Source organism: Drosophila grimshawi, unplaced genomic scaffold, assembly GCF_018153295.1.
Source record: "Drosophila grimshawi isolate 15287-2541.00 unplaced genomic scaffold, ASM1815329v1 contig_311, whole genome shotgun sequence".
Lineage (NCBI taxonomy): Eukaryota > Metazoa > Arthropoda > Insecta > Diptera > Drosophilidae > Drosophila > Drosophila grimshawi.
In genome coordinates, this window is record NW_025063098.1 from 4,133,120 (window position 1) to 4,157,428 (window position 24,309).

A 24,309-nucleotide genomic window follows, 5' to 3' on the forward strand; every position below is an offset into this window, starting at 1 on the left:
TTTAATGTGTGTGTGTGTGTCTGCATTTAATTAAGTTTTGTCGGTTTTTAAGTGTCAATATATATATGTATACATATATATATGCCGTTTCTCTTTCTGTTCGTTGTCATTTTGTTGATAACTTTAATTATGGACAAAAGAGTTTTTTGTTATTGGTTGGTTTTTCAGTGGGCATAAAATATTCATGGCATTTTCAATTTAGGGTGTGCAATATATGTGAATATTTTTTATTATTGCATTAATTTCACTTCCCATATTCGATATGATAAGCTGTTTAAACGCTTGCGATGTGTGAAAAAACGATGGTTAAAATATGGCGTTTTTGCAGAGGACATAAAATGCAGATGATATTTGCAAAATATGCGCATTTCCAACATAAGAAATGACATTTTGGCTCAGCTGAAAATTCAATATTTAATGCTTAAGTTGCGTAAATTTAAAGCTAGTGATTTTCAGTTAAGGTGACTGGTGTCAAATTGATTAAATGCAGATTAAATCGCTGTTCAAATCGAATTCGTTATTATTTCATAAATTGTAATAACTCTTTACAATTGGAAGTATTTTCTGTTGCATACCCTTGAGCGTTGAATATGAAATAAATTCTAATAAGAATATTTAATCCCTTAAATTAAAATTTAATTTCTTAATATTTCTAAGCTGTTGTAGCACATTTTCAATTACAAAATTACAAAATTACGCTTTGAGAAAATGATCCACAAATATTAAATATGTAAAATACTATGCAGTTAACAAACTAAATTTATTAAAAAAAAAAACACCTGTCAAGAAGTAAAGCAACAATTGTATTCCTTTAATTTTTGAACAAACCCCAATTCTATTCACTCTCTTTCCTTCTCTCTACTCAGTTTAAAGCCAGAAAAAAATGAGTTAAAACAATTTGTTTTGTTGGTTCTCAAAGAGTACCGCGCTTTATTATTAGTTGCATACTTTCTTAAATGTTTGTCAGTGGTTTGCTTGTGTCAATTATTATAATTTCTTAAAATGCGATTAAATACGGGTTATTGAATAGAATATAATTGAATTGATTTGAATAAATATGCGCACGCTTGTACATAAAAAGCGCGTCTTGTGATTATTTCATAAACGTATATTTTGCTTATAGTTTGAGTTTCATTTCCTCCAGCATGCGATAGACCTTCACAAATTTCTTCTCCACCAGCTCGGTGAATGCTTTGATCTCATTTCGCACAATGGACAGCTCAAGAGCTGCAGCAGAATTTGCGGAGCCGCCATCGCATTTCTTGGATGTTTTATCGCTCTCATACCAGCAGGCAATGCCATCGACAAAATCATCGACCAGTTCCGGTGCCGTAACATCCTCCATAAATGAAATGTCGCGTTTCTTCACAAACGAGCTCATCAGCAGCTGCAGAAAATCACAATTCCAGTTGTTCTGCTGAAAGTGAAAATACTGCAGTGACTTAAGGCTGTCGAAGAGTGTGATTTTTAGCGAGTAGATCGAGTTGCCCGATATGTCCAGCATTTGCAAATGGGTTTGCTTCTTGAACAGACCCTCGGGCAACTCATGCGCGTTGGTCGACGACAGATTGAGACGCAGCAGGGATGTGAAGCGACGCAATGGGTTGCCCTGCAGGTTGCCCAGAGGATTCTGCGATAAGTCCAGACTGCTTACATTGCCGGCCTGTGGAATATGCGGCAACTCCCGCAGTGCATTGTTATGCAAATCGAGTTCCCTGATTGTGCCGTAGACAGTCAGGCGACGCAGATCACAGCTGTGTGCCACAATCTGGTCGAGTTGCGTGAAATTCAGAGTCAGCTCTTGCAGTGTATTCCCAGAGATATCCAGCAGCGTGAGGCGCTGTTGCAACTTCAGCAGCTCCGATTCAAAGGCCGCAAACGAGTTGCGGCCCAAATTCAAGCGCGTCAAATTCAAATTCCGATCGAAAATGCCGCGTGGCAATGCTTCCAATCGATTGCCAGCCAAATCCAGATCCAATAATTTGCGCAATCCGGTAAAAATACCGACTGGCAGCTGCTCCACCTGATTGTCGGCAATGGAGAGCTGCTTGAGCTCCTTCAACGCATGAAAGCTGTGATTGTGCAACACTTTCAGCAGATTGTGCTCCAAGTGCAACGTTGCCAGATTATCGGCGCCTAGGAATATATTCTTGGGTAAATCCTTCAAGCGATTGTGGCCCAAAAAGAGGCTCATCAAATTGCTGGCGCCCTCGAATTGCGGCTTCTCGAACGTCTCCAATGAACAGTTCTCCATGCGCAGCATTTGAAGATCGGGAAACGTATCGAACATCAAATGCGGTATTTTGGCAATGCTCGAATTGATAAAGGTCAACATTAGCTGCTTGGCAATCGGCTGCTGCGACAATATGACATAATCATTGCGTCCAATCTCAACATTGCTGCAAATGCCCGCACTACAATGATCCTCCAGCCAAATGCGACGCAATTGACCCGACGGAGCGGCTGAAGAAACACTACTCGAACCACTCGCTGCACGCACACTGAACGCGACAAGCGACAGCAGCGAAAGCAGCTGTGCCACCTGTACCACATGTGGCAGCCACATCCCTTTGTCAGCCTAGGATACGAATCTAAAGATGCGTTTCGATTTGGCGACTAGCGCCCAACGACGCGCACGCCACGGCGCAACTGGCTCAACTGTTTGCAACTGTAAATTCATTTTGCTTTAGTGGACCACAGCAGGTATCATTTTTGTTGTTGTTGTTGTTCTTGTTGCTGTTGTTGTTGGATGCGGGTTCAATTGTGCCACAGCAGGCAAAAGAGGGCAGCGCTGTAACCCCAAGCCGTGCGCTGTGCTCCATTGTTCCATCAGCGTCCTACTTTAATTGTCAGTATACATTGCTTTTGATTTAATTCAATTAAATGCAGCACAATTTCTTCTTCTTTTTTTCACTTATATTATTTATATATATTTACTTAGCATATTGCTAAGTTTATGTCACAAATAACTGCGCTGAACTTTCGGTTTCATTCCATGCTGCACAACTATTCACTATATTCGACTTTTTTTTATATTCATTTCTGTTTTTGTATGTTTATTTTTTTTACGGTTTGCTTGTCTGCATGATGAAAATGAATGTTTTTTAAAGTAGGAAATGCCAAAATGCTCAAAAAAAAAGGGGGTGAATCGCTGCATTAGCGATTAGATAGAATAAATATTACGAAATTCCATGTGAAATAAAATTCGGGCTATTTTTATAGTCATCCCAGTTTTTACTGGCCCTTTAATTGTTCAGTTGTTGCAAGAGAGAGAGAGAGGCTAACAATTAAGTCTAAAATTAATTTTGTAGCAATTGAGTAGCTTCAACTGTCTTTATACTCATAGATTATCTCAAACACTAGATGAATGAATGGTTCATTCCACAAGGAATTAACAATTACTTCTTACCCCAAAATATCTTTGAGCTTTAACACAATTAAATACCATCTCAAATTTAAGTTCACTAACTAAGCATGCGAAAGAAAAATATTCTAAGCTTATTTAACGATGAGTGATTTCTATTTAAATGCCACACCCGTGGACCATTAGAGAAGATCAGCAAATAGATAAGCCAAGCCAAAGTAGAACCAGTTTCTTGTGTTTAAAACTGACCTAGTTATCAAACAGAATGAGCCAACAGCTTGCATAGGCAGTTGAAATTGATTACTTAAACAATGGGTTGACTGAACCTTAGATTAAAGGTGGGTTCAATGTGACTTAAGTGGTCGAAAATTATTTCGAAGATAAGCCGAACTCCTTCCAAGAACCAAATGATCTTATCTTATGGAACAATTTGATATAAAAGAAGTTAGCTTGAAGCAATATTAAATTAGTTACCAACGATGGCAGTCAACGTCAAGATACTTGGTAAGCAAACGCTAATAGAATAGTTCAAGTAGAAACTAAGGATTAAAGATTAATCAATTCTAGCATTGCTTGTGGGGCTTCTCAGCCTGTCTCAGGCGCATCGCGCTGGACAGCGACGACATCAAGCTGTGGGTCGTAGCATGGAGAACGAGGGAGCAGAAAACACTCCTCAACTTGTGCTGTATGCGCCTGGAGAGGAGCTAAGGAAGGAGCTGGAGAACGAGCCCAATTTCCTTGAGCCGCAAATAGTTGAAACAGACCAGGAGAAAGATGCCCGCAAAGTACCCGATTATCTCTACTCCAACACGATACCCATGGTCAACGATCAAAGCATTAACTATGGCCTGCCCCAGTTGACTGCCATTCCGGTGGCCTATGGACCGCAGATCATCTCAGGCACAAATAGAATTAGCAATAACAATAATAATCTGGGTGTGAACGGAGTTCCATATGTGGTGGTGCCACGTGTCCATCTGGGCTTCAATGTACAGGGCCAGACGGGTATCAATTGGCCCAATATCAACTACCAGCCCAGCAAACAGCCTGGCGATGCGGCTGCCCAGAAGGAGGATATACAGACTAATTACATTCCGATACCAGTGCCTGGTCCCCCGGGACCACCAGGACCACCTGGACCACGTGGACTGCCTGGACCACGTGGTCCAACGGGTCCAACTGGACCACGGGGCAGGGAGGGTCCACGCGGCCCCAGCTCCAGCAATGCACAACAGAGTCCCCAAAGTATTTGGTATGCCCAGAGCAATAGTAACATAAATGGCAACACCAACAGCAACACTAAACCTCAATATGAACATTTTACAAATGGTTATAATAACTAAAGAACAATAATAAGTACGAGAGTAAAACATTTAAAGAAGTGTTTTTTACTATATATAACGGAGAAAGGATATTCCTTTTAAATCAATATTTAATAAGGAATATCCTTTGTTAATATTCCTTTTGATTCAGTTGAATGAGATGAGTTTCAGTGTTATTCTCTTACATCACGAGTAAGGGGATTCCATTATTTTACTTTCGGTTTTCCAGCTTTACTCGCTCAATCTCAAATTCATTAATTTTTGCTTGCTTCCCTCCAAAGTACAGTCGTACTTACAAACAACGAAAAGCACCTCGTTAGAATTATTATTGGTTTTTTTTTTTTTTAAGCTACTATAGCTACTTAGTATTTGTTTATGATGTGATAGGTTGTGTTGTTGGGACCATAAAGCTTCCATCTGTGCGCTCGTGCTTGGTGTCATTTTATGGCAGAGTCAACCACACACATCACACACACGTACGCACACTAGCATATTATGATGATTGTATGTAATTTACATGGATTTTGATGGCACACAACAGCAGCTCTTGGTTTTCTACTTTTTTCTCACTTTTTTTATTTACTTTTTTTTTTTGGGCAGCCCCATTGACGGCCATTCAATTGGCGACATTTTACGGTTCACTTGTGTTGTTCTAGTTTTGGTGTTCTTGTTGTTGTTGTTGGTATAGTTTCTATATATCACCTGACAACGACAATCTTGCTTAAGGTCTCTCTCTCTCTCTCTCTCTCTCTCTCTCTCTCACTCTCTCTCACTCTGACTTTGCAGCATCCCCTGTCACATACACACACACATAAAGTAATGATGTTAAATATAATCACACACACACACACACACAAACACATGCTGCTCGTGTTACATTCGATTGTCGTTTGGGGTCGCCTGTCGACAGCTTCCCTGCCCCACCCTTGTTGATGTTGATGATGGCAACAATCTGTGGCAAAGTCTGATCTTATTGTAGTAGTTAGTTTTTATTGCTCTTCACTACACAGCGCTTACAATAGTTGCAGTGTTTATAGTAGTAGTAGTTGCTGTTATCATTGTTTCTGTTGGTGTTGGTTCAGTTTACTTAAATTGATACGCAGCACGCATTTGTTTCAATTAAATGAAAATGTTTTATGTGCAATGCTGCTCCGCTCGCATTTACAACTAAAAAAAAACACACAGGAAGGGCACTTTAGACCATCCGCATATCTGTGTGTGTGTATGTCCGTGCGTGTATTAAAAATATGAAAAATGTTTGTGTTTCTAATTGCATTAGCTGTCAAAAGACACAAACGTGAACATCAATTTATAAGTCTATGATGACTAAGTTTTGGCTAAGTTGATTTATTAGATTAATGTTATTCATTCACTTATGTGAGTTGACAGAAAAAAAAATTATTTATTCTCAATCTATGAAACTTTTCATTAGTCACTCAAAATAAGTGAAATTAACATTGAAACACAAACCACATCTCATTTATAATATTCTAAAAAGTTCATGAAGTGTACTCATTCATTATTAAAATACTGAATAATGTCAAAATGCTTACGCATTGGTTTCAATGAGTTTTAAAGAGCTAATTCCTAAGTGCTAATGTTACAATGCAAAATGCGTACACAATTTTTTTTTAGCAAAACTCCCTCGCGACCAGCATTATTCCGCCACATTTCTTATCTCTTAATGTGATAGAAAAAAAAAACACAAAAATCCCCACAAAAGGCAAGCATGATAAACCGAATGGGAACAAACCAAAGTTGCGGCAAGGCACTAAGAGAGAAATGTACAAGAAGATAAAATAGAAGTGAAAAAGAAAAAGAAAAAACTCAAAAGCGGTAAATAAATTACACGAATAAAAGTTATGGAAAAGCATATGTTGAAGACACACACAAATGTGAATTAAGTCTGCTTCCAGCTGTAAATGTTCATATGTGTGTGCGAGCATAATAAAAATTATAATGTGTGCCGCAATAATAAAAAATAAACGAATAATTGCGAAATGACAAACATTAAATACCCTAGACAAAATAAATGAATTGGCGAACTTAAAACTTCATGAAAAATTCAATTACTTTATCGCTTTATAACTGAAGAAACAGATTAAAATATTTAAAAAAAAAGAGCTGATCAAAATGATTTATTTTAAGTATTTTATAATAATGTTACACATTTTTTTTATAAAAATTGAAATACCCTCAGCAGCAGTATAGAATTTGTGTTCACAGAACTTTGTGAAAAGACTTCCTCGAACGAAGACTTATGACTTATTTGAAGTATTTTAAAATAAAGTTCCACATTTTATAAAGAAATTAAAAAACCCTCAGCAGCAGTATAAAATGTGTGCTCTCAGAACTTTGTGAAAAGACTTCCTTAGCATATGTAAAGAGAGCAACAACCAAAACACTTCACATAAATTGCTGTGTTAAGACTTTAGTAAATGGAAAAGAGGAACCACCTTCAAAAAGGATTCCTTCCAAAAGTAAATGTCGAGTGTTGCTTATCACTTTTTTGTTGCCCGCTCATGTGCTGATTAAGTTAACATGTTAATAAACATGATTATCGTGTCGTTTTTCTTGCGTTTGCCTTTTGCTGCCTTTAACATGATTATGACAATAAATAATAAAGTGTGGCTACCCTCAGAAATCCACATCCGCCACCCGTTAAGACACGCAACTTGGCAAAAATAAACTTGAGCAGGCAGTTTTTGGTTACTCAACTCAATTTATGATCACTCAAAAATATCAAAATACCCGGAAAATTGGCACAGTTCAACTTAAGACAAGGTTCAGATGACATTTTTCGCTTTGATGTTTACGTGACACGTGGCGTACGCGGAATATGCAGTCTTTCTAATATGAATAAAATAATAGCCTCAATCCAATAAATATATATAAAACGTGGCGTATAAGTAATGTGAAATCTTGTACAAATACAAAGAGCCGAAATTGTTAATTACATTTTTGAATTGCGCAATTATAAAAAACATAAGCAAAGGAAATTTTATATTAATGCCATGAAATGAATTGAATTATGTTTCGGGACTCGACTTACCATTAAATGGATTAAATTTAATTTAAATTTAAAATATTAGAAAACGTTAAGCTCGACAAATTTTAGTCTTTAAAGTGCTTATTGCTGATTTGTTGATTTTTTTATAGACAATTTTTAAGAAAAAGTTAACCATACATTTATTAAGATAAAATAATGTTTAGCCAAGTTATGCAAGGTATTTTTTATAAATTGAATTATTAATAAGAGTTTTCTGTTTAGTACAAATTATTTATTTTTTTGTCTTGCAGCATACGACTTTAGTGAGTAATGTCATTAATATAAAATGCTTGGCATGACTTGACAACATTTGCATTCCCCAAAAAAAGTTGAAATAAAATGCGGCAAATTATATCTGTTAGAAGATATGCACAGAATGGAGTGCCGCCAATGCAAATAGCCTAAGAGTGTGGGCGGAGTGGGTGGGGACTGGGGAAGTATTTGAAACAAAAGTTGTCGGTAATTTGCCGGCAGAGGCCAACAAGTTTGCCCAGTCAGCAAAATGAACATTGGCCGGAATTGCGCCGTTTTGCGTGCATAAAAAAACAAGACAGAAAGAAGAATGCGAAAAGAAATGAATAATAGAGCAAAATGCTGGCATGAGATAATAGGATAAAGCAGCAACAGCCGGTTGCAACAAAGGGAAACGTCGCCATTTTGATGCCAGCTTTTGTCCACTTGCATATTTCATGAAGCGTATTTCGCAGCTCGCGATAAAAGCTGGCCAGAATGAGCAAATCATTTGGACTGAAGCTCAATTCAATTCACAATACGCAATTCCATTCAATGCGAATCCATGCGATTACTTAAAGTAGTACTCAACATTTTATTATAACTTATTCAGTGCCACTCACAGTTCGCCAAGTAGTGCATTATAATGAGCTCAGCTGAGCTGAGACAGCCGAGAGAGCTCGCTGCGCCTATTTATTAATTTTTGATGGCAACGCATTAAAATTCTTGTGGCATACTTCGGGGCGCAGCGCAATAAGTCGCTCAAATTTTAAGTAAAACTTCCCTCGGAAATATGCTCAAAAATACTCGCATAGCATACTTTTGAGGCCCCCTCTCTAAAGGGAAGGCATTTAGTTCATTAAGTTGATTTATGCGCTCAGGTTTTGTGTTACAACGCAAAGCTGAACAAGTTTCACGCTCTAAGAGCTCGTGAAACCTTTGCCAAGACATTTATTCAAATTTTTGGTGTGAAATGAATACTTACAAAACACACTTAAAGGCGCCGCTTGAGTGTAAATTATGCTCAAGTTGTCCATTTGCTTACCTGCAAGCGAAGAATGAACATAAATTATTGAATATTAAAAGGTAAAAACCTGAATTGTTTAATTAAAATTTTAGACTACTGAATACGTATTTAAACTATCTAAAAGCAGCACAGAAAAATTGTAATATATTTGCATATGCAACGAATTTTAAATCACGAATTTTTACTAGCATTTTTCGATCGATAAGTAGCTGCTCTAAAAGACCAACAAATCTGAATGTTTATTCTAATTACACTTTGCGTTTACCTTAAGCTATGCCACTTGAGAAAGATTTCCCTTATCTGTTAACTAGTTTTTCTTCTTTTCTTTTGTTTCTTTTTTGTTTGTTCGTTTTTCCTGCTGCTGCCGGGCCAGCTCTCGATAATGCCACGTGTCATTTCATTTAGCTGCAATTACGGCGCACACTAACGACTTTTAATTAACTCTGAGATTTGTATGGCTAACGCACATACGGTATAATCCTGAAAGTAGTTGTTCTTATCTGGGTCATGTTCATGTCGCTCATGGCCAGGGCTAATGCGTGCCCACCTCTATATATATATATATATATATATATATAGATATATATGAGATTTGTGTATGTGTATATTGTCAGACAGACGTTTCTGCCGATCCATTCCACAGCATTGACCATAAAATTAGCCCAAAGCGGCGCCATTTCAAATGCAGGCGCCACTTGGTCTTTGCCAAAGCCAAAAGCTTAATTACAATAGCACACATACACACACACATATTAACACACACACATAGCGCATTTTGTGTGTGTGTGTGTGCTATTGTTTTTGTGTATGTTTGACCATTGTTGTTGTCGTGATTATTCATAACTTGGCAGACAAGCGCTTTTATTTATGTGGCCATTTGCACAACTGCCTCGTTGACTTTTCGAAGCTATATGTGTGCACATGTGTGTGTGTTTCTTCCATAATAGGTGTTAATGTGTTGAATTGTGTGTGTGATGGACACAGCTAGGACATTGCCAAGGTTTGTTTGTATATAAGTATACAGTAAGTTGCCCAAAGAGCAGGCCAAAAACATACAAGACACATTTTTCTCTTGCCCGCAACAAATAAAATAAATTGACTTCGCTTATGCTCGGTGACAGAACGTGTTAATGATGCCTGGCTATTCTTTCTGTGCGGCACGGCATTTGTGGCATGTGTCGCAGCTGCGCAGCCCAATTACAACATCAACAACTAAAAGGCCATCGGATATCGATATGGGATATGTGGGATATTGCTTGGCGTGTCAATTGTGTCAAAGAACTGAACAGCGTATAAATCGAATCGATATTCTTTTCCTGATTTCATACCAGTGACCAGCTAGCAGACTTTTTGTCAATCTCTTATATAGTCATGATTTAAGCTCATGGTTTTAATTTAGCTTTGACTAACTAACCCCTATTGATCGGTGTATTAATTAAATTTGTACCATTTGCAAAAAAAAAAAATAATATTTTAATTTGTATTTTATTTTGTCATTATATAAAATGACAATTCAGTATCATATTCATTGCATTATGTGCACTATATATAGAAAGATAACATGTTAATATAATTATTTTATTTGTTTTATATTGTGTATGTAGACAATATGATAATTCACAAGTCGTTGCATTTATATTGTCCAATTGATATAGAAAATCTATTAACATAAATTTGATTTGGTGACTATTTTAATTTAGTTTAATTTAGCACTCAATATCAGCATGTTAATCCACAGAAATACAATTTAAAAGTGTTCACTCAACTTGAAAAAAAAATCTTTTGGCATCTGTATAAAAATGTTGGCCCATGCATTTTTCAGCACCGTTTATAATCTTGAATTCCATCTACGAAGCTTCTGGTGCAAGCGTAGTGCAATAGAAAAGTGGAGGCAAGTGTCAAATATCGCACACACTAAAAACTAACCAAGTGCAATTCTGTGTCGCTTTATCTCTCTCCATCTCTCTCTCGTTATATCTCGCTCACTGTGTCTTTAGCTAGCATACACTGTGCCTGTATTTGTGCTGGTGGCAGCAAATGCTTTCATTACGGTTCAAGTGCAACACCGAGTGGGCCACTTGATGTTGACGTTGAGCGCCGCTCGGCTGCAGCAACTGGCCCTGAACGAAAACACGAGTTGCAACCTAAAAATATGCAGCATGATTTTTCTTTATATTTTTATACATATATATATATATATATATGAAGTCAAAAATATGTGTTGTATGTGTGTACTTATTTCTGCTGTAGTGCCACTAACAAGTAAATGACAAAATACCCAAGTGTAGAAAGCAGAAAGCAGGCTAAGGTCAACGGCTAAGTTCAATACTCACACACACACACACACACACACATATACATTCAAACACACACACACATATACATTCAAACACACACTTAAAGCACACACATACACACACTTGCAGCGTTGATTGCCATCCGTTTTGTGCGTCCTTTTTGCCAGGCAACTTTTCAATGTCATGCGGCACAGGACGAAATGCTTTTGTCTCGGCAACTTTTTTGAATGCATGCCAAATCCTAACGAGGCTTTTAGCATGCCGCTCAATTTTGATCAAAACGAAAGTTAAACAAAGCTATAATTTTACAGACACTTATCTATTCAATCAGCTGAAAATGCTTTCATCAAGTTGATTAAATATTTAATATGCTTGAAAGTGTAAAAGCAAAAAAAAAAAGAAGAGGATTTTCATGCCTTTAAAAATGAAATTCTTGCACAAATGAAAAATTCTAGTAGCAAGGTTACTGCTCATTATGAGAAATATCATATTCCATAAGAGCATACTTCGTTCATGAATATTTAACTTTACTTTATGTGCTCAAGCCGACACTCAAAATATTAAACATGATAAAGGTGTTCGTTTAATTATCAATTTCTGTGTTAGACAAACGCCAGTAAAGCCTTATCAATCATTTAAATTATAAATATTAAACGCAATTGATTTTATTAAAATGTTACACAAGACTGACAAAAGTCGTTTGCCACTTTTGTGCGTTCGTACAAAAATAAAATCAATAAGTCTGATTAAAATACAATGCCTCATCGGATGCTAAAGATAATTAAATTATGAATTATTGTTATGGATTGCTTGCTGCATAGAGGGCTAAAACGTATCGGATTAAATTAATCAATTAACCTCAAGCTGATGTCCGAACACAAGCTGATCAAATAAAAATGTATATAAATTAATAAAAAATTGAAAATGAGTGATTGATAGTAAATCGATAGTAGAACGTATATGATAGCCTTTTAACCCATTTGCAATGGGATTCAGTTTTATAGCTTCAAATTTTCAGCTGGCATCCAGATCTGTCGCCTGCATTTTTCATACACAATCATTTCCATTTACTACACACTTGACTTGGCAGTTTAATTTCAAATGCCTGGCACTTAAAATGCCAATCCATACACAAAACGTCATGATATATGACTGTGACACGAATAACTCACTCAAATATTCACCCTCCAACTCTAACACACCTCGTTCTGTATATCTTGTTCGATTTCTCTATCAGATGCTCAATCTGGTGTATGCTGGCCAGAGGTACTCAATGATTTATTCCCACATTATGAATGGCTTGGCACCTCGTCGTTGCTTGGCCCCAATACAAAGACTGAAATTGCACTCTCTGCTGGTTGAAAACCAAAAAAACATTTAAGGCCAAATTGTAATGAAACGCCAGCTGTGACTGCGATGGCTACGGAGAAAGTTATGGCCAATTAATTGCGCAGCGGTCATTAAACCAAAAGCAAATGGAGAAAAGTGATAAAAGTTGTGCGCCCACATCGTAAGCGAAAAATTATTGAATTGCGGAAATGTCAAGTATACGCCTCTTGTGACCGCTGGTGCCAAAATTAATATGGAAGAGATCGAAGAAGAAGACATCTGTGAAGCTATGCAAGTGCGCATTTTTATTATTCTTGAATAATTTATATAATGCTCAATGAAATATATACATAGATTTTATTTATATAGATTTTCTTTTAGTACTATATGCTATGTAAATATAATATTAAAATAAATTATATTTTGCGGATGACCTTAAAATTGATTGCCCTTTGATTAATATTTGTTTTTAATTTTAGATTGATAACTGCATGTTTACAATTGGAAATATACCGTTTAGTTTTACAACTAGTTCTCTGCACTTTCGTTCACATTTATTCATGTATTTTATTTGGTTTTATGATGGACAGAAAATCAAATGTAATTGCTTACAAATTTGTGTGCCATAAATTTGATTGAATTTTGACAAATATTAGATGCAATAATTTCATAACTGCCAGCGGTAGCTTATGGCAAACAAAACATACCGTTAATCAAGCGTAAAGCGATGATTTGACTGTGCAATTATCGTTTCATGGTTATTTCCGAACAGAGCCCAAACCAGCCCAACCGACCACCTCTAGCAAAAATATAAATGCTAACGATTTGTTTGGGTAAGCGCAAAAAATACAATAAGAAATTGTGTTTAAATTATTGAATTTTGAGTGCTCGCTGGGCAGATACCCTGCCTGAAGGATTTTTGCCATATCGAGCACTTATTATGTGATATTTGTAAGGTTAATTTTTATGGAAAGCTCACATATATAGGCAGACAGGTCAGTCTCAATTGGTGGTGATTCAAATTACTTAATGAAACTTAAGATATCATTGTTATTTATTTTATCATTCCCTTATTTGTTGCTGGCAGGGTATTGCTATGCCTAGTGGAAGAAATATGGCCAATATTTATGTAGCCAAAATATTTACCACAATTTCAAATTTTGATTTCGGCTTGTGCCATAAAGTTGTCACGCTTGATTGAGCAATGTATAAAATTCGTTTTCTCTCTGGACTTTTAGCCATTGGTCTTCTTTTTTTTTTTCTTTTTTTTTGTTACCGCCCCTCAATTGGGGCAATTAAAAGAGCCCTAAAATCAACTCCATTTGACTTTGACTTTAGCAAAAATGGTGCGATGTTTCGTGCACTCGCTGTAACTGCGATTGTGACTGGCTAGGCACTTTGAGCCTTTTAATTAAAATCACAGCAGCAATTTACAGGCAGTCACTGTGACAGCGGGAATAGCTATGTGGACTCGGAGTGGGGATATTTGGCGCCTGTTTTGTATGTGGGCCCCCGACTGGTGACCATAAACAATTTTTCACTTCAATGGAAGCGATGTCCGACATCGAAAGGGAGGATTTTATCAAAGCCCGCCAAAGAGCAACAAAAAGGGACCAGCAAAAAATAAATGTTTCAACAAATAACCATAAAAACACACAAAAAATGTGTTTATATATTTAACAAATGATGTCTTTAATAATTTTTAACTTTGGTGCAGAAATTCATATATTAAATGAAGTGCCTACACAAATGCATATTAAATTTGTTGTTAGGCGTAATAAGAGGCCTTAACGATGCTTTATTTAATATTTTAGGCGTGGAAACATATTTTAATATTTTGCAAAAGAAATTGAAGACCGGCGCCGCCTCCCGCTGTGTGTTCAAATGAAGTAGAAAACTTTTCAAACACAAACAGATAAGCCAAACAAAAATGAGCTGTGATTTGCAACAAAAAGATACAAACTCAGATACAAACAGAATATATACACAAAGAAAGCTAAAGAAATCAAGTAGAACGAATAAAAATACCAAAAAGTAGACTATATCCTGCTAGCTAACTTAAGTGTTGTTTAATTAGTTTTATGTAAAATGCAAGTACTATTTAATTCTTAAAAAAAAAAACATATTTTTTTAGCATTCGAGTATTTTTATAGTTTAGTATAATCGCTACATATTTTTAACCTAGCTCTCTGAAAAAACACACTTTTTAATGCACCTTATACACAAATCTTATTTTAGCATTTTTACGCAAGGCATTATTTATGTTCTGTTGGCCTCCTATACGTAATACCAACAAATAAATGCAGCGCCTTCAAAATGCATTGGAAAAAATGGCTTACGAAAAAGATTGTAATAAAGAAAAATGTTTGCTTCGACAGCTTTTGCTGTCGGAGTGAACATTTACCGGCGTAATTTATTCAAAGCGAAGTGTTTGCCTTTCATACTACCGTCAAGTGAGCTATTTTTCCAGAAAGAAATTGCGATTTAAATATCCAAATGCATAAATTTCGATAGTAAGTTTAAATTATTTTTTAGCATATGAATAGCTGAGTAGAAGTAGCAGGATTTGTTGGAAGCGTAATTTTCTTGATTTTAATATTGTGTTCAGTATACTTTTTTGAAATGTTTATTAAAATTTTGATAAATTACTGGCCATCAATTACTCCCTACGCACTAAAAAAGATGCAGTACTAAGTTCATTAAGTTACTCAACACTGACAGAGATATTTTAAATATTCAATTGCGTGCTGTAACAAGTTACAGCTAATTAATTTAACTGCCTGTCTGCCCGAGTACTGCTTTGCTCATCACGACAACCATCATAATGATAATGTTGGATCATTATCGTGATTGGCAATTGCCGGTGTTGCTCGTTAGAAAGCCATCAAATAACAAGGACTATTGCCAGCTGCTGGCAACCCTGTCAGGCTGCGAAAATTCATTAAGCTGTCTCTCTCCATCTCGCTCTCTCTCTCTCTCGTTGGTTGCCCGGAAATTGTTGGGGCCATCAAATGAGAGCTGGAGCCAAGTTAATTGAGCCCTTTCATAGCAGTCGCTTTCAAACTGCATACTTTTGCGGAACTGTGAGCAATAAATTCGAGTAATTTTTTGTGGCAGCATCAAGCAAAAAGTTCAAATGAATTTTTGAAATATTTATTAGCCAGCTGCAACTTTTCGGCAATTGGCCATGCAAAAAGTTTTTATCCAGCCAAAAGGCACACAAGCGCATACATATATATATACATATATATATAAATTTATCCGTATCCATGTAAAGAATTTGTAATATATATTGGTGCTTCTTGGGGTGCACATTCCCTCATTGATTCACTTCATTTATTTGAGGCGCAAAAGTAGGAAACTTAATTTCCGAGCTAAAGTTAAAAATTTTTTGACTATTTCAATTGAATTTAATATCGTGCCAAACTTTTCCCTGCTATAGTGGTGTAGTGAGTGTGTGTGTGTCTGTGTGTGTGAGTGTGTCTGTATGTGTGTGTGTGTATGTGTGAATGTGTACATGTGTATATATAATCCATTCATTTCACACTCAATCGCATTCCCGGGTTTACATATTCAATTAGGTACAAGGCCCAACCAAAAAAGTTGCCAGCAAATTGCGTAGCAAAGTTCTGGCCCCAAGTTGTGGATCAATGACAAAAATATAGAAACTTGTGATATTTCTTCATGACATGTGATTAAAGTTTTACATCGGGTCCACCCCCACCCGCTGCTGTTTTGCATGGCCAAACAGCTGAGCTAGCACAATTCCCGTTTTGCTATTTACATAAGCGGAGCAGACACCAAGTTTCATGACAATTGTGAAATCCAGCTCCGAGCAGAAAAGCAAAGCTCTGCTTTGCACTCGACAGATAAATGCCTTGGCATACAAGTTCATGTGTGTGCATGGTGTATGTGCATAGTGTGTGTACATGGACTGTGTGTGTGTGTGTGTGTGTGTGTGTGTGTACAATTGTGTAAGTGGAAGGCTCGTGTTGCTTTGTTACAAACAAAAGTTAAGTCATAAATATTTTCCGAGTTTTTGACTTGAAATTTATCAACGATATCCGCTATGAGACACTCCACAGCAAAAACAACATAAAGCGACTAAGCGAGAGAAATAGGTGGCACACACGCACAAAAGGGAGCCACTATATATGTATATATGTATATATGTATATATGTATATGTATATATATCTGTACAAGCAACTTTTGTTCGTCTCGTGCAACAGGGGAAAAACAAAAATAAAATGAAATATAATATGTGTCAATTTGTCATGTAGACTCAAGGTCGACCAGTGCATGTTTTAATTTTGAAATCTGTGACAAATTTATAACATTTGATGTACTTCGCTTTAATAATAACTAGAGAAATACGACTCGATGTTGCTCTCTTTTAATATACATTTTAATTTACAGTGAAATTCTTGCAACTTAATTTGCAAAAACTTTTTAAAAGAGCACTCGAACTAAAAGCTCATTGGCATTTTTGCTAGTGATTAATTTCGATGGTTTAATTGGCTCACTTGACATACTTTAATCGCTCATATTCCTGAATTCAAATCTATTTTAGTAAATCCATCCGTGTCAATTAAACCATTTTCAGGAGTTTTTAACTAAAAATTAAAATGTATTTTTCAATATTTATATTACGTAATATAAATGACATCAATTTAAGAATCTTTAAATACTGAGAATGATTCAAACAATATTTTCCTGGGAATTTCAACCTACTCAAATAAGACCACAGTAAGAGACGTTGAGCACTTAATATTCACTGCCTAAATACACTTACATCGTTACATCGTTGTCGGTGCTTCTCACTGTTTTAGAAATTTTCCTTATCATCGTTGACAGTTTTAAGCTTTATTAAAAGGTGAATTTTAATAGGAAATGAAAAGTCTGGCATACTTTTCAGGGGGTGCTTCAGATTTTGTCGCTTTCATCTTGGCAGCATGCAGGCAACCCTCGTTAATGACCAGTTGACCTTTATCAACAAGCCAAAGGGCAAGAAAATATCCTTTGCCAGGTGACAATTAATCTTATCTAGCAGTCGAGTAGAAGGAAGGAAGGAAGGAAAGCGGTTCGTTCTTAACACATCATTGACCGTGATTTTAGTCATGCGAATGCAATAAAAAGAGTAAATACGGCGGAGACGACAACTGCAAAGTGCAGAACGAGAATGAAAATCCCATCAGTGTCAATCAATAATCAAAGTAGCGGCAAAATTAAAACCGACGATAAGTTTAAGAACGCGACAAAGGAATTAAAAATAAAAGAAAAACGAAAAATTAAAAGAAAATATACGGAAAATGTGAAGAAAATTAATTAAAAAGGCAGAAAAATCGTACAAAGACAAAGAGCAAATAACAAAGTGAAGAGACGAACGAATCCAACAGGGCTTTTTCAATTATATTGATGAGCACAGATGAAGGGCGGAGAGTACTGGCAGAAGGACAAAGACAACATTTATCACAAGACGAACAATAGACTCAAGCCAAATGGGTACGGAGAGGAGAAAATGACATGGCGGCCGGCTGGCTGGCTGTGTTATGTAAATACATCCAAATACAATATCACGTCCATGTTCCGGCACACAATGGCCAAGAGGCAGTCAAGGAAGCAAGCAAGCCTGCTTGCACTCGCTGATAAGCAATGACAAACAGCTGCCGCTGTTTCCGCGCAAGTAGTATCCTAAAGGGAGGAGGAGCTGGATCACTGCAACAGACATGCGGCAACGGCAACCCCTCAAAACTGGCTCAGGCTCAAGGACCTGCCGCTGGCTGAGGTGTAGCGTACATCAGACTGTATCCTGGCCGGCAGTCAGGCAAATTAATGCAGCGCATAAATTGACTTTTGGCTTATCTGAAAAACTTGTGCGCCAAAAATGCATTTGTCAGGAGTTAGTTAAAGGCGCCATCAACTCAGTTCAGAGTTTCGCGTATAATAGAAAAGGCAAATAGAACAATGACACGAACTGAAAGGGGTACTAGATTAATCTTGCGCACATTTAGACAAGCATTGCAAAAATGTTAAAATTCAGTGTAAAGTTTTCACAACACTTTAAAATATCAAAATGCAGAGATGATCAGCTTGTATAAATCCATGAAAAGCACTCATTTTGAATACAGTACTGAGTACTGATTTTTAATCTGGTTATTTGACTATATTGCAATTTTTATTATGCTCTTTTCAAGAGAAGGACGGAAACGTTAATAAAAAGCATAGTAATTTAAAATGGACTTAATTGCTATTATCCGTGACATCGCCTGGTCTACTTAGCACTCCCTTAGAATGAAAACTTTTTATGCACTATTTTATCATTATAATTTCAGTGCGAAAACTTTATATAGTGTATGAGTTGATGTCGCATAAACTCAAACATACATTTAAAATAAATATAAATATATATATGTATATATATATTTATATACAGACATAATTTTCATTAAAAGTTCTGCATGTTTGGTGGCATTTTAATGGAAGCGAGCAGATAGCGGGGCGTGGCGCTGCTGCGACTCTGTTGTGAGTTGGAAAACAACGTTGCAAGTTGCATCTACTACGAGTCACGCCCACTGCTAAATATGAAAAAAAAAAACTATGGCAAATAATTCACGACAGGGAGTCTCATTGCACAGCAAATAGCAAAAAGTCGCTGGCTGCCTGTTTATTACTATTACTTTGTTTTTGTTAGTGCTGCTGCTGTTATTGTTATTGTTATTGTTGTTGTTGTTAGTTACTAGTTGTGTTTCACTTTTAAGCCGTTTGCACAGTTAGCTGGTTTGAGTTTCGTCGAGTTTGTCAAATGGAATTTGCTGCTAAAAGTCAACAAACAGAAATTGCAGCGGAAATAAGAGTAATATTAGCAAACACTCGGGTGAAATGGGAGTCTACTTTTATGTCAGAGAAAAAGGGTTGTCAATTAAAACAAAAGGAATGTGTAGATTCAATTTTAAACTATTCACTTTAATAATGTGCACAAGCTATTCAGTGAATTATGTAATCAAGAAAATAAATCACACTTTCAACCTACTCCAATTTCTAGCATTACTTTGGCCACAATAATTAACACATTTCGATAAGGAATGCTACAACTTTTTAAAAGTGTCGAATAGTTGCACAGTGATAATTAATTAATATTAAGTTATACAAATTAGCAATGCGAAATACATATCGACTGAACTAATATCGAGGTCAAGTAGTGAAAATGCCGGATTAATTTTTAGTTTCCGCCCTTAGCTAAAATCATTACAATTTCACAACCATTTTCGCATTGTTTAATTATGTTAATGTGGCATTTATTTCAATACTCCACGGAGAAGAAAAGGAGCGGAGGTTCCACTTCAACAATGGCATTCAAAATTAATTTTCAATTAACTCGCAACTGGCAACTGGCAAACTGAAGAAAGGAGAACTTCAATGCTAATTTGTTGGTGGTCCAAAACGGAAAGATGTTAAATGAATTTCGTTGTGAGTCTGTGGAAAAAGTTCAGCATTGGGACTGGTTGTCAATTAATTGAGTTTTGGGCTTTTGTAGCTGCCGCTTAAGACAATGGGCGCCCATTGTGAATGATATCAATTTCAATTTGGGCAGCCAACTCAAATAAGCTGTGGCACAAAAGGTTTACTGACAGTTTTCGCCACCTGAGCGCGCCTCAATTGAAAACTCAAATGCCAACTAGAAATTCAAGTTGGCCACTTAACCCCCGACAACCACCAAAAGTAACTGCCATAGCGTATTTCACTTTCAAATGTTAGTTGTAAGTGTAGGCAATCAAAGATATCTCGTATAAGTGAGGGTGAACCGAAAAGTTTACAAGCCCCAACTGCAACTATTAAATAATAAGGTAAACTTATGAAATAATTGATAATTATAGATACGGAAAGGATTCCGATCAACACTTTGGAATTGTACAAGCAAAAAACTCGAAAATAGATTATGAAAATAATGAAAAATACAAATGAAAATCAAAACTTCTTCACTAATTTCACTATGCAAAGCAACTGTTCGTTCATCAGTAATTTAATGAGTTGAACTATTTTAGCTACTTGTTCTGAAATTCCGCATTCTTAATTTTTCTTCATAGCACCCTCGCATATATATATATATTTTATATGGCTGCTTTGCTTGCTGCCATTACAAGCAATTTGTTCGACGGCCATTGGGTGCACTAACTTGACAGTTACTTAGTGTAGAGATAGCGATGGAGAGAGAGAGAGTGGGTGGGTGAAGCAGAGGCATCGGTGCTGGTCTGAACTGTGTTTCAATTGAGTGACAAAGTGTATCTGTTAGGGGATTCTGATACTCTGATACCAAAGGTATCGTGGCATATTGGTTTTCAGCAATGTCCGTTTGTCTTGTCTACATATCTCCCTCAATTTTAAGGCTAGAGACACCGAATTTGGTTGGTAGCTTGTTGACGATATCCTTCGAAGATCGACATATGCCACGCCCAGCCCCACCCCCAAAATTCCCATAAGCCCATATCTCCCGCAAATTAACAGCTACAATTACCAAACTTGAAAGTGAGATTACTAGGAAACACCTATAATATTTGTTTCGGCCACGCCCACTTACGCCTTCAATATTCTCAATAGCTCAATAGAGCTGAGGATACAAATCTTGGAAGGAAGATTACTAGGAAACACCCAAAAATCGCAAAAGCCTATATCTACCGCAATGTGAAAGGCATTTGAAGGGAATCTACTTCAAAGATCGGTATTTCTCGACAACGTCCGCCCTGTTGTATTACTTATGGTATCAGGGTATATCGCAGTCGTTCTCACTTGATTTATTATGTTTTTTTTTTGGCGAATCGCAGCCACTTCACTGAAATCAGATTAAAGTTCGCCAAAGCATTTTCAACACCTGGTGACCCTTAGCAACGAGCCACTGTCCACCAATGATAGACAAGCAGCACATGGCGGGGTAGGGAAACACTCTTGTAGCAAAAGATAAAGAGGAAATCAAACTTTGTCCAGCACTGATACACACACACACACACACACACACACACACGCACACATACATACACACACAGCTCTCTAATATCTGCCGTGTGCCATGGAGTAGAAGTTGGACTCCCATAACGTGTAAGTTAGTTGAAATGCGCTTTGAATGAATTTTCATGTGCGAGCACAGACAAGCATACATACATACATAGATATTCATATGTGTGTGTAAAAGTTTTAATAGTCTCACATTTGAGTGTTCTAATGATATGCTAAACTGACAAACGAAAGGTCCTGCCTCCAAGTTTACCTTGTCCTACTCTTTCAACCCCCACTTCCGCTTTGGCAAATTGTTTCAATATCTAAAGTTTTGCATCACTTCAAGCGGACTGATGCTGATGCTGATGGTGTACTACTATGGATAGTTAATCCCAAAAAGGTAGTTGGACTTTAACTGCAACCACTTCAACTGGAATTACCTTGAGGGCAACGCTTGGACATATTTTTACATTTTTACAGACACGAATACTTCATTTGTCTAAGTACATGCAGGTGTAAAAATCTATCAAAAAGAGTCGTTTATTTAAGAAACTCCCAGCTAAGTTATGGCATATTTGTGTGGTTTTTAGTTTTATGGTTTAGAGTTTCCCACAAGCAAGATAACTGGAGGTGTTTGGCAAATTTGCATTTGCAGTGATTTATTTTAAAAAGTTTTTAAATTGTATTTTAATTGTTTCCAAGCTTGCTTGCTTAGTGTTCAAATTAAGTAAAGATGATATGCATTAAAATCAACAATTTAGTTTTGAATTTTTTAGTTAGTTTAGTTTTTGGTTTTCTTAAAGTAGAGCACTCACCTTGCCCAAATTGACGAAACCGTGTTCCTTGGCAACTGCATCGGCGATGCCGTTGCTATCACCGTTCGGTATGTGCACCGCCCAGGTGTGCGTGTAGTGGCCCGCATCGCGACCACTGTTGAGGCTGTTGCCGCTGCTGCTGCTGCCGCTGCTTGTGGCAGCGCCGTTGCCTTTGGCCGTCTCATAGTCAAGGACGTAGGGCGGCAGAAGTGACGACTGGGCGGGGCCGGGCTCCACTTTGGCCGCGAAACCGACATTAAAATTACATAAAAAAACTACGACACTAATTTTCAAAAACAGCAGCAATGCATTCGATTTCAACGTCACTAATGACGTTCTCGAGTGTCTGCTGCGATAGCTTTTCGTTTTGTTGTGCGTTAAAAAACTACTTTTGAATAAATTGCAATTGTAATTTAAATTTGTTATATCACATTCAATGATTGTTTGTTGTTGTTGTTGTTGTTGTTGCTGCTGCTGCCCAGTATTAATGGTTGCTGCAACACTCGCATGCGTCGCTTTTGGCTGACAAGTTCTACTGCGAGCAACATGTTGCCGGAGCTCTGCGTTCCTTTTCTTGCTATGCTGCTGACTGTGTTTGTTGCTGTTGTTACTGCTGCAATCGTTCTTGCAGTTATTGTTGTTGCAATTGTTGTTGCTCTTGTTGCTATTTGGCTGTTTGCTCCATCGCACCACGTCGTTTTTCATTGTGCGTTCGATTTGTGTTATTTTATTGAAGACGTGGCTGCTACTTCTCTCCTTCTCTCTGTCTGTCTGTCTGTAGATCTGTGCGTGTTTATATGAAAATGTTGTGATTTTTGCTTCCTCTGCCTCCACGTTGAGTAGCAACTGTAATCGCTTTACTGTCGCATTGAAGCTGCAAGTAGAAATTTGCATTATTGTCTCATGTAAGTCAGCTAGCAAATACTTCAAAAAGATTTTAAATAGGACCTATATTATGTTGAACAAAGACTAAATATTTAGATTGAAGCTCTTCATATATTTAATTAATTTCAAGTATACTTTACACTTTAACCAGAAATAATAAGCACTTATAAATCCTCATTGCAAAAAGCTCCGCTCATCTGATCTTAAGCTCTAAGAACTTGATGCCAGAACAAGGATTTAATGACAACACATTCGCCAGAGTAGCCTAACAATATTACGCATAATACGGAAAATAAACAACACTTAGCACAAGCTGTAAGCACACAGACTAGTCGGCAACAGGACACTACAACAGATAGCTACTAAGAAAAGAAAGAAAAAAAGTTAAGTGCCTGCAAATGACATATCCAATTTGTTAACAAGCACCAACCATACCATTAGAAAAGTGCTTTCTGCTGAGTCAGAGGATAGAAACGGCACAAAACTACACTCATTAGTCGTCGGCAAAACTTATGAGCAAACATGATGCAGATGATGCGCCACATGGCCAGAAGTAGCAGCGTATTTGATGCCAACTATGGCATTGGCAACCATTTAGCTGGCCTAAGGTCAAATCGCATTGATTGTCACCCCTGCCAAAACAGAAGTTGGCATCGCAAATGAGGCACTGAGATTGGTTGACTGCCTTTTGACTAATGCCATTGTCGAAAATATGCCAATGACTGATGATGGCCCCGAGGATAAACCAAGTCCAAAACACTGACTATCATATTTTCCAGGCAATTGTGATTGAGCAGGCGGATTTCAGGATTTGTATGGCCAGCGCATAATTAAAGCCATGGGGACTTAAAACGGAAATGCGCAACAGCAACACCACCAGAACCACCATCACCAGCAGCATCAAGAGCATGACATCAATGGCAGGATGCTCTGGTGTGAGACGTTTGGACATAGTAATCAATAGTCGAGTGGATAGGAAATTAAATTTTCATACGACAAT

General features: G+C 37.1%; 3 protein-coding genes across 6 annotated transcripts in view; 1 reads left to right on the plus strand and 2 right to left on the minus strand.

Annotated features, from left to right (window-relative positions):
• LOC6563522 (furin-like protease 1) overlaps positions 1-24,309 on the minus strand; it is a 163,956-nt gene that overhangs the window by 42,379 nt on the left and 97,268 nt on the right. For all 3 annotated transcript variants that reach the window (XM_032737699.1, XM_032737698.1, XM_032737701.1), the window contains one exon: positions 22,425-23,298. In XM_032737699.1, the coding sequence (XP_032593590.1) occupies positions 22,425-23,129 (705 nt within the window). In that variant the 5' untranslated portion in view covers positions 23,130-23,298. The remainder of the gene's footprint in view (positions 1-22,424; positions 23,299-24,309) is intronic.
• LOC116805493 (leucine-rich repeat-containing protein 15) lies at positions 898-2,655 on the minus strand. 2 transcript variants are annotated; one of them, XM_032737703.1, is made up of 2 exons: positions 1,557-2,645; positions 898-1,487 (listed from the first exon to the last, which is right to left on the minus strand). In XM_032737703.1, the coding sequence occupies exons 1-2, from the start codon at positions 2,564-2,566 to the stop codon at positions 1,118-1,120; spliced, it is 1,380 nt and encodes a 459-aa protein (XP_032593594.1). In that variant the 5' UTR covers positions 2,567-2,645; the 3' UTR covers positions 898-1,117. The 2 variants fall into 2 exon arrangements, with proteins under 2 accessions (XP_032593594.1, XP_032593593.1); XM_032737702.1 differs by having other exon boundaries at positions 898-2,655.
• LOC6563523 (putative cuticle collagen 99) lies at positions 3,844-4,707 on the plus strand. The gene is made up of 2 exons (XM_001990411.2): positions 3,844-3,868; positions 3,932-4,707. The coding sequence occupies exons 1-2, from the start codon at positions 3,844-3,846 to the stop codon at positions 4,705-4,707; spliced, it is 801 nt and encodes a 266-aa protein (XP_001990447.2).